The 10,039-nt window shown below is 48.3% G+C and overlaps 1 protein-coding gene across 1 annotated transcript in view; it reads right to left on the bottom strand.

The window, feature by feature from the left end:
- Positions 1-948: 948 nt before the first annotated feature.
- Positions 949-10,039, bottom strand: part of CFAP299 (cilia and flagella associated protein 299) — a 304,213-nt gene continuing 295,122 nt past the window's right edge. The window contains exon 6 of the mRNA XM_044429114.1: positions 949-1,192. Coding sequence (XP_044285049.1) covers positions 1,097-1,192 — 96 coding nt within the window. The 3' untranslated portion in view covers positions 949-1,096. The remainder of the gene's footprint in view (positions 1,193-10,039) is intronic.

Here is a 10,039-nt window from a genome sequence, read left to right as displayed (position 1 = left end):
AATAACCTCCAGAACAAGCCATGAGTTCCCTGGGTGGAATAAGCCATGAAAAACAATCTGTGCAGGGTTCAGTGCTGAGAAGCCAGGTTGGTATGCCAGTTCTGACAACCATCCTACACTTGAAGCAGAAACATGGATTATTTCTCAGTCATCAGTACTTTTGTGATCATGGCACGAACACATGTGCACTATAATTTAAACCCCACATTAATCCAAGTTTCCTTTTGCTTTCCCTTATAGGCACAGATGTGGTGTTCTCCTAATCTTGCTGTAATTTAACCAACATCCAAAACACTCATTTATAGAGTCTGCATAGGAAAACATTGCAAACACCTTGAAGAAACAATGTCACATCCTCGTAAGTTTTTGTTCTGTTCACTGCTATTTAATCTTTTGGTTTGTTTGCTTGTGTGAATGTGCATTTTCAGTTTGGATAATTTTGCATACATTCCATGGGCTGTCTTGCACCTCAGGTTTTTATTTCTTTAGGATGGACTTAGGTGGAATTAGAGGGGCGGGGGAGAGGAAGAGGGAGGAAGAGAGCAAGAGAGAGAGAGAGAGACCAAGAGCAACAGAATTGGTTCAAATGAATGAAAGAATATGTGGATTTCCTTTATCACCTTCCAAAAAACCTATAATTAAACAGTAACTGTAAGCACGTGTTTACTGAAAATATATTTAGGTTGTTGAATACGTGCTTGCATCCATCCATCCATCTGATTTGCATAAATGTCCTAATTTGCACGTTTGCTGGAGCGTGTGACCCTTCTCCCTCTCCCCTTGAATGACATTTAGAAGGCCTAAAACTGGATGATATCATGTACTTAAAAAGGGCATTCATGGAGTCCACACATATTTCAACGATGCTTGTGTGTCAGGTCTGCAAAATGACTTGAAGCATTCTTATGCATATGGGGATGGGAAAAAGATCTTTAATGAATAGCCATAGGTAAGTATACGTAGCTACAGGGTCTCATGAGCAAACAGCCAAAGGGGTCTCCATGAATTCGGTCCTTGGAGAGTAGCCTCCTCACTCCAGCACCACACACACATGAACACTCCTGCCGGTGTATATGCCCCAGGAGAGAAACGGTGCTTAAAGCTTTCTTCTGAGGACGTGGTCGTAGATCACCAACTGCAGGTACAGGTCTGTTTCCACTGGCGTTCGGGTCGTGTTGTCCCCTGGATAAGCCTGGGAACAGAATACTGCAGGTCACCAGTCTGAGTGGGAGAAAGGAAGCGCCAGTCAGCCCCAGCTTATGGCACTGCATCCTGTGTGGCCCAACATCCTGTTAGGTGAAGTTGCTCCTGTGCAAGAGACTGACATTGGTCCTTGGCCCACGATAACACGCACCCGCAGAGTTCGGACGTGCGATGGCCAACCCAGCCTCCCCTAAACTGGTGTCCTTTGGAGGACTTGCACTTCAGCTCCCAGAAGTCTTGAACGTTGGCCTTACTTGCTGGGGCCGATGAGAACTGGGAGTCCAAAACATCTGGAGGGCTCCAGGTTGGGAAAGGTAAATGGAATTTACAGCCAAACACAAAGCTTGATCCCGGAGAGCTTCCAGGTGCATGATGGTGGGAAAGCTGCACAGGAAGCCAACCCTCTCACCCTCCACATGAGAGGCTCATAGCGCTCTCCAATCATCGCTTGTCTGCTGTGTTCTAGAAGCAGAAAGCGAACGCTGCGCAATTTAGGGGCACTGCATTTTCCCTACGGGATTCCTTATACAAGTGTGGGCATGACAGCCATGTGGGGAAGATCAATACACAGAAGTAGCTATAATTAACACCGTCTTTCCTTGTTTAATACTGACTGTCCCCAGGTTACGGATGAGCTCCATTCCTGAGACTGTCCTTGAGTCAAATTTGCATGTAAGTCGGATCACATGAGTAAGCCAAATGTTTGTCTTGGTATATTTATTTATTTTATCTTTCTGTGCATATAAGACACTGAAGAAGCACTTCCATATTCACTAAAAGGTCTTAAACACAATACACCATTGTAAGAATGACAATAGTACAGTAATAATAAAGTAACTAGAGGTACTGAAGAGAGGGTGGGGGTATGTATGCATGTATGTGTGTAGGTATACAGTTTTGAAAAAATGTTGTAACTTACCTCTTATGCTTGACTTAATGCTTGAGATTCATTGTCTGTCTTTAATTTTAATGTATGCCCAGTGGAAAATAACTTGGATCTTCAAATGTTCTCTGATAATGGGCTGCTAGGGCAATATAGCCCAATATAGCCTGCCTATTACATTCAAAAGACTTTAATCCATGGCAAATTAATCTCAATGGGTCTGTGTTTGGGGACAGAGCTGGATGGGGATTTGTTGTGCTTCCAGTTCCAGCACCTGATGGAGCACAAGGCTTATGTGAAAGGGGGGCAACGTGTTGCCTGTGGTGTTGAAGAGCTTGTTGGAGAAGGTGAAAACATGTGGCCTAAGGAAAAGGGTTTCTGTGACTATCTCTAGGGAACCATGCAGCTACTGAGAGATGCATAGCCAAACGCATCACATAGTTCCCTAGAGATAAGAGGTAGCTGTGACTATCTCTAGCCAAAAGCTGTAAAAATATCTAGGGAACTACATGGCCTCTGATGACACATTGCCAAATGTGTCATGTAGTTTACTATAGATATTCATGACTCTTTGCAAGAGATATTCATACAGGGCATCTGGCGGTCTGTACGTTCATAAATGTGGGTTGTTCCTAACCCAGGGACTACCTTTGGCTCCATCAGATTGCACAGAGGAAGCAAAGGCTCCATCCACCAAAGTCACCGAGAAGTAAATATTCCTCCACCTCCCATAAGAAGCCCATTTTCCCGAAGGTCCTTGGTGGGTGGCAAGCCATTGGGAGGGTGGCAGAGCCTCCTTCTGATGTACCCCAGTGAAGGCCTGGACATTGGATCTTTGCCTCGGTATTTATACCCGCAAACAGTGGACACAGGCGATGCAAGGCGCCCAGTGGCATGCTATGTATGGCTTTAAGGAATTCAGCCCCCTCTGTGCTAGATTCGGTTCTCAATGCTTAAAGTATATATTTCATGCAGCAAGAGGGTATCTGCTTATTTGTTACAGATGTTCCACAGCTGCAGGAAGTTAGACCAGTGACCCACTTTGAATGCAACCAAATACATTTTTTTTAGGTATGCATTTTTAAATGTCTCCGAAACCAATGCACTCATTCTAAAATGTGTATAATTTGATATTTTGTACCATTGCTATTCATATGCAACCATCTTCCGTGGGAAGCACTTCAAAGAAGCCCTCATCCGAGAGCTGTTATGTGCAAACCCAAACAAATTACTGCCCGTCTTACTCTGTGCTGGTTTTGAGAGGAACTGAAGCATGGGCGTGTTCACCATGTTCAGTCTACAGTCCAAGGACTTCAGATACAGCACTTTTAAAGGGGCAATGAAGAACAGATGGACACCTTCCGATCACAACAGAGGCCCATTGTTCAGATGGGAACAGCCTACCTCCCGCTTTCTAGCAAGACAGCAAAGAAACAACTGACAAAGTTGCACATTTTAAGCCCCATTTGTTTCAATGGAACATTTTGATGTTGGCAATTGAAATCACAGGCACTTTAAGGGAATGGATTTGATTGACTCTTTCCATTGGTTTTCTTGCTGGAGAAGGGGAAACAGGCCACAATCCGGGGCACAAACGTCCCCAGCTGACCTTGGGCCAGTCAGGCCCCCCGTCCCCTTACAGAAAACCTTTTTTGTTAGGAAGGAAAGCCACTGCATACAGAAATTTCCACTCAGGCTCAGTGCCCTGCAGTTTCAATTGAACAGAGCGGGCAGCAGGTGTCTGTCTGTCCATCTGTCTGTCTGTTTTCTATCCCATCCTTTACTTAAAGTATCAGGAAGGTAACAGAGTAAAAGCACAGGTACCTGGGAAGAGGTGACCACAAGCTTTCCTGGAGAGCCACTGACCCTCCGCACACATGATATAATCAGGGGCAGGGAGGGATACGTTCCAGAAGTTTCTTCTTCTTCACCACATGGGCCCATTGCAGGTCACCTAATTAGCATAATTACTCTTACCAAGGACAGGCCTGTATTGATGTCCGAACCTGGTGGAGCTGGATGGCTGGGATGGTTTAGATACTACCCTGAAATCCAGGGCTTGTTCCAGGGTTTTGATATAGTTTGTAAAACATTCCAGCCACTCAGCCTTCCAGGGTCCAGGTGTCCGAACAACTGGCAACCAGCAGCAGGCATGAGACTAATTAGGCAGTTTGCAACTGGCACAGGGGAGGAAGAAACAAGGGCACAATGGCTTCCTTTCCCCCATGCTCATCGGAATCACCCCCTGCCACTCAGGAGAGAACATACAGGCCAGCTGGAGCGCCCTAAGGCTGATTCTGGTGAGGATAAAATGACGTGCCACAAGAAAGGGTGGGGTAAAATAAAACCGCATCACGACTTACACCAGGATAAGTTTTAGGACCTGACTACAGGTGATATGGAATACAATCTTAAAACTCCCCATAGCGTGTGCCCAGGGGGGTCCAATCTGAAATGGGACTGCGCCTCTCCCTCCCCTGCCACGACTGGGGACAGAAAACAGCTCCTGTTGGTGCCAGGGCTGAAGACCAGACTTGCTCAGCTGGACCTTGGCAACGTTTTGTCCTGGCCCGCAATCAGAGGGCAGTGCATGCGCTCAGCACTTTGATTCTGCTTACACATCAGATGTGTTTCATTTTTTTAAGCATATACTTTCCTAAACATAAAAGTAAGAAAGCCCAGCCATGTTGTTTTAGTTGCTACCAGGATTAAATGAATTGCCTTCACCAGTGGAAACAGACAGGTGGTATGGATTTTTTTTTTCTTTTTGTGCTAAAAGCTTGAAAATAATGTTAAAATCTTTAGGAGGCAAGAGGCGCACGCTGATCAAGTCTATTCGTTGGATCCAGCTCTTTACAGCTCCACCCGTCTTTTGCTGACCGTAATCTGTGGATACAGCAGCAGTGCAGAGCTGCGAGACCAGGGCCAAACCCAGCTCACAGCAGAGCAGAGGATCGTCAAAGTCTGGCCTTCCAGAAGGCCACGCTCCTTTCCTCAGCGACGCATCGCTCGGCAGCTTCCCATTTGTCGGCTCATCCCGGCCACTCGCCCAGTTCTGAACATGAACTGAGCCTCTGCAAAGGCGAACGCGAGGCGCCCCACCCTCAGCGCCTCCAAGCCCAGAGAGGTGCACGGAGCCACCTGCACCGCTGCAGCACCTCTCGCGACACGTCTTCCCTGGGTGGGCATGCAGGGCTGCTGAGATGATGTGGCATCGGGAAGGCCATTCATTAGCAGGGGTGCCATAAGTTGGAGGCGCCTGGGCAGCACAGAGCGGCAGCTGCCACGCAGGACATGCCTCGGAAGGCGAGGGAACGTGGCTGGGGAGCCTTCGGTCCCCTCCCCTGGCTGCCCTGCCACCCCCTCTTCCTCCTCTCCAATTTGCAATCTCGGGGAGGCTGCTGGCCTGGTTCGTTCTGTGCCTGGTGTGTCTGTGCGCGCAAGCGAGGGCAGCCTGAATGCTCCGACAGCCCACAGCTGATGCGGGGAGGCCAAAGGATGGTGCCCTTTGTGAAGGGAAAAGAGGCTGGCTTGACCGGCATGTCTGGCCTGGCCCTTCTGCCTCTCCCCACCCACCCGATATGCCCCCGAGGGCTTAGCCAAGGTAGATTTCCACCCTCAGGCTGGGAAAGGGTCAACCTCTTTGCCCCTCAGCCCCTTCAAAACCTAACTTTCAATCTGGGTGACAACATGCTTGGTTTTTCCCATGGAGGACGAAAGAAGAGCTGCATTTGCCAGGCAAAAGTAGCCAGGGACTGGAAGGACGTATTTCCAGTCATAGCAGTGCCTGGCCTCTTTTGGTCCGAGGGCCAAATTTCACCTTGGAGATGCTTCCAGGGGGTGCATGCCAAGGATAGATGGGGCTGATGACAGAGGGTTCCGAATCCCCCCTCCCAAAGCAGCCTATTTGAGTTTAAAGCTGGGGCTGCCAGTCAGGAACCCTTAGGAGAGGCAGCCCAACCCTGGAATGGGATGAAATGGGCAAAATCCATAAAGCTATCATATGATCTGTACTTAAAGGAGGCCTTCGCTGGTCTCCAGGCAGGTTGAATCCAGCTGGCAGGCTGGGGGTTCTGCATCCGTGATGCTATCGTCGTATTTATTAATTATATTTATATCCCACCTTTTTCCCTTTCAAGGAACTCAGGGTGGCTTACAAAATTCTGCTCCTACTCTCATCTTATCCTCACAACAACAGCCCTGTGAGACAGGTTGGACTGGGAGTCTGGGACTTGCCCAAAGCCCCCCAAAGTGGCTGAGTGGGGACTCGAACCCGGATGGCCTGACTCCCAGTCCCACGCGCTCGAGCACCGCAATGCACTGGCAAGGCTTGCTCAGCAGACGAGCCCGGGGTCGTACATGCCAGATGCCTGCGAGCTGCATGTGGGCGCCTGTGAGCAGTGCAGCAAGCAGGTGCCCTGGGTGGCAAGGGGCAAGCCTCAGAATAAACTCAGAGAGCCGCATGTGGGCCCCAGGCCTCGGTTTGGCCACCCCTGCAAGGCCCACGTTGGTGAGGCCTCTTTCACTGGCCTGATTGGGCTGCTTGGTGTTCAGCCGCTTCTCTTCCCGTCCCTCAGAGCTGCTCCAGCCAAGCCTTCTTGGCTGACACAAGAAGCCCTGCGTGCAGCTAGCAGCTGAGCGTCCCTATTCCAGCAGGCAGCCGGAAGCCCCCCGCAGGTCTGCCCTCAGCCTATCCAGGGGAAAGTGCATTGTCAGGAGGGCGACGCCAGGCAGCAGCTTCAAACTAGCCTTCCCTCCTCCTGCTCATCTTTTCTCCTGACAGAGATGCTCAGGAAGCTGATGATAAGAGCAGCAGCGGGGAGAAGGGGGAAAGGGAATGCCGGAGGATGCGATTCCTTGGACAACTGCTGCCACACTGTACACCAGCCTCCTTGTGTCTTCTGGGTGTGTTGTGACAACACCTCCCAGGATCCTTCTGCCAGCTCTGGGGGATTCTGGGAGCTGGGGTCCAAACACAGCTGGAGGGCACCAGGTTGGAGAAGGCTGCTTACACTGACTTCATTCAAGACTCTCCGTTTCCTCCTCCCAGAAAAAACCGTACTGATAATGCCAACGGCTGGAGCCTGCTTCCTCCTGATTTACGGTCGGTTCACATGGCCACCCAGCACACGGCAACCCCTGGGAAACCACTTGAAAATCTGAATGCGCCAACTTCCTGCCTGTGGCCTGGAGATTGTGTGTAGCTGCCGCCAAGCATGGGATTAAGTTTTTGGTGTTTTTGCATGCCACCCCCAAGCTCCAGGCAGCATCTCGAGGTTTGCATCTGGCAACACATTCTGCTCGGCTTTCGTTGCTCTAGGCAAAGCTCCCAAATATCAGCTTGGCTTGCTTGCCAAACCTCTGTTTGTCCTCTGCTAGCAGTTCCTCCAGCCCACGAACAAACACAGAGGGAATGAAGGGGAGGCAGAAGTCTTGCTTTGCTTGCATGGAAATTGGGGGGGGGGGGGGGGGGGGGGGGGGGGGGGGGGGGGACGGAAAGACACCTGCTCTTTCATTTCTTCTCCAAATGGCAGTGCAATGGAGAGCTGTTGGAGGCTGCTTGGAGTTCTTCCTGTCAACGCCTCAGGACAAGACAAACCTGCAAGCACGCCACCCCGCCATGTGATTGGGCATGCGACCGGCCGAGGGCTCCCGGGAGCCGTGAGGGTAGATGGGTTTGGGAGCGGGGCACCTGTTGTGTTTCTCTCTCGGGCAGCAGGTAGACAAACGCCTGTGGCTGTCCATCAAGTTGTAGTGGCCCTTCCTAGGACCGCGGGCTCAGCTGGTTTCCAGAGAGGGACCCTATGAAGTGGCCGCCGGCTCAAGGCCTGCAGCAGGCTCTTCTCCCCACTGTGCCAACAGCACTCGGCAGCAGTGCCTGGAAGGCTCCCACGGGCTTTGCCCTGAGCTCCAGCAAGCAAAATAACTCCACTGTAAAATGGACTCCCTTGAATTTTTGCCGAAAGAAAGAGAAAAAAAGAAAAAGAAAGAAAGAAAAAAGAAAAAGAAAGAAAGAAAAAAGAAAAGAGAGAGAACATGTATCTTTTACATGGACATATACAGGCCTGCTTCTCAATGTTTTAATTAAATTTGGGATGAATATGTTATGACTGGACATGCGAAGTAAAGATGCTAAGTAAAGATTACGGCGCTCTTGAAACCAATATCTATTTCTCTGTCTATATTAAAATAAAAATCCATATATGCATAGATGGCAGAGCAATTTCTTTTTAAAAGCTCATTTCAAGAGGTGCTGGCTAGAAAATATTGTATATCCATGTGTTGCGGATTATAGTGACAATTTAAAAAGTTGTCCTACTATACAAACAAACGAAATACCTGGATCTCGGGTCAAAAACCCTCTCAGCCTCTTTGGCCTTAGCATTCTTTGAGGCGTGGCGGGGAGGGGGGGGCGCTATCTGGGTTGAGCTTAGGCAGCATGCTGTTACAGGAGCCCAGAAGGATGGACTTCGAAGGTGCTGCTCCACTGGTGTTTGGGATGCCTTGTTTTCCATTTTGTCTCTCATTCGTTTTCTACATGGGACCAAACAAGGGGTTTTAACTAAAGCACCTTCAGTATTTATTTATTAGGTTTCTATCCCACTTTTTTCCTTACGAAGAATTCAAAATGGCTTACATAAAACTCCCCACCTGCTCTCAATCTTATCCCCACAACAGCAACCCTGTGAGGTAGGTTGGGCTGAGGGTCTGCGACTGGTCCAGAGTCACCCAGTGGGCTCCCTGGCCGAGCGGGGACTCGAACCCGGATCGCCTGAGTCCCAGTCCCGTGCTCTTCGCCACTACGCCACACTGGCTCCCAGTATGTGGCTCCCGCTTTGTTCCACCTTGCTAGTTACTCAGAGGCTGTGGAAATCCTGAATCCAGGTGTCTGGAGGTGTTCGGGACTGATAAGGTCAAATAAGTTGAAATGAAGATGGAATTATTGTGAATTAGGAAATCTGCTAATGCGGATGGAGAATGTAAATGGGTGTAGGAAATGGTTTTGTTTTTTTCCCACTATTTGCAAAGTAATTGCTTTCATATATTATTTCCAGCAGAGACTCAGTCTTTTCCAGGCTTGCAAGAGGACACATCTTCACAAAGGGAGTGCAAGAGGGCATTTAATAGCAAAAAGAAAAAGCCATTTCCTACACTTATTAAAAAAAAATAATCAAGCTATAGCGAGTAGGACTAATACAAGAGTATAAAATAAACTGATATACAGATGGTGATGCAGTGTATATCGCAATCTTCAATGTCAGTATATCACAATTAATATAGTGGCATTGGAGATTATAAGATAAACATTGATAGGGCAGAAAGGATGGTGATATATTTGGAAAAAGGATCTCCCCTTGGATAGTCAGTCTAACTGAACTAGTCAATCTGCTGGACATCTGGAAAAATGGAGCATTAATTCAAGCTACAAATATTTGGTTAATGACAACTATTCTCCATTACTAAATCAACAAGCACAACAACAATGAAAAGTCAGGTCATTCATATGGAGTAATGTTAATGATTCTTTTTTGGGGAAGGAAAGGAACACATTTATGTGGTTAAAAACTGTTCTAAAAGTTCAGTTCTTATTCCAAAGTGTTCCAAGCCATCTATCTCACAAAGTACCAGCTGTATAGCCAAAGATGATATGGAATAACAAACCAAACCAACCAAACCAAGCCAAAGTAAGTGGTATCACATTTAAAATAAAAGAATATGTGATCATGGAGAAGAAGGAAGAGCTAGATTGCATGAAAGATAATGCTGGCAATAGTCTTCCCACAAGAACAAGGAAGCAGTAAATGGCTACTATCTGATACACAGCAAACAGCGTCTGCTCAGAACTGGGCCCACTCAGTTCACTGGGACTTGCTCTCGGGTAAGTGGGAGCAGGGTTCCAGCTTTACTACAGTTCAAGAAGTGGGTTTTGTGAGAGATTTTCCTGCTGTGAGA

Source organism: Varanus komodoensis, unplaced genomic scaffold (genome assembly GCF_004798865.1).
Source record: "Varanus komodoensis strain SLA01 unplaced genomic scaffold, ASM479886v1 scaffold2, whole genome shotgun sequence".
Taxonomy (NCBI): domain Eukaryota; kingdom Metazoa; phylum Chordata; class Lepidosauria; order Squamata; family Varanidae; genus Varanus; species Varanus komodoensis.
Note: the sequence above shows the minus strand (reverse complement) of the source record. Positions and strands in the feature narration are given on the sequence as shown.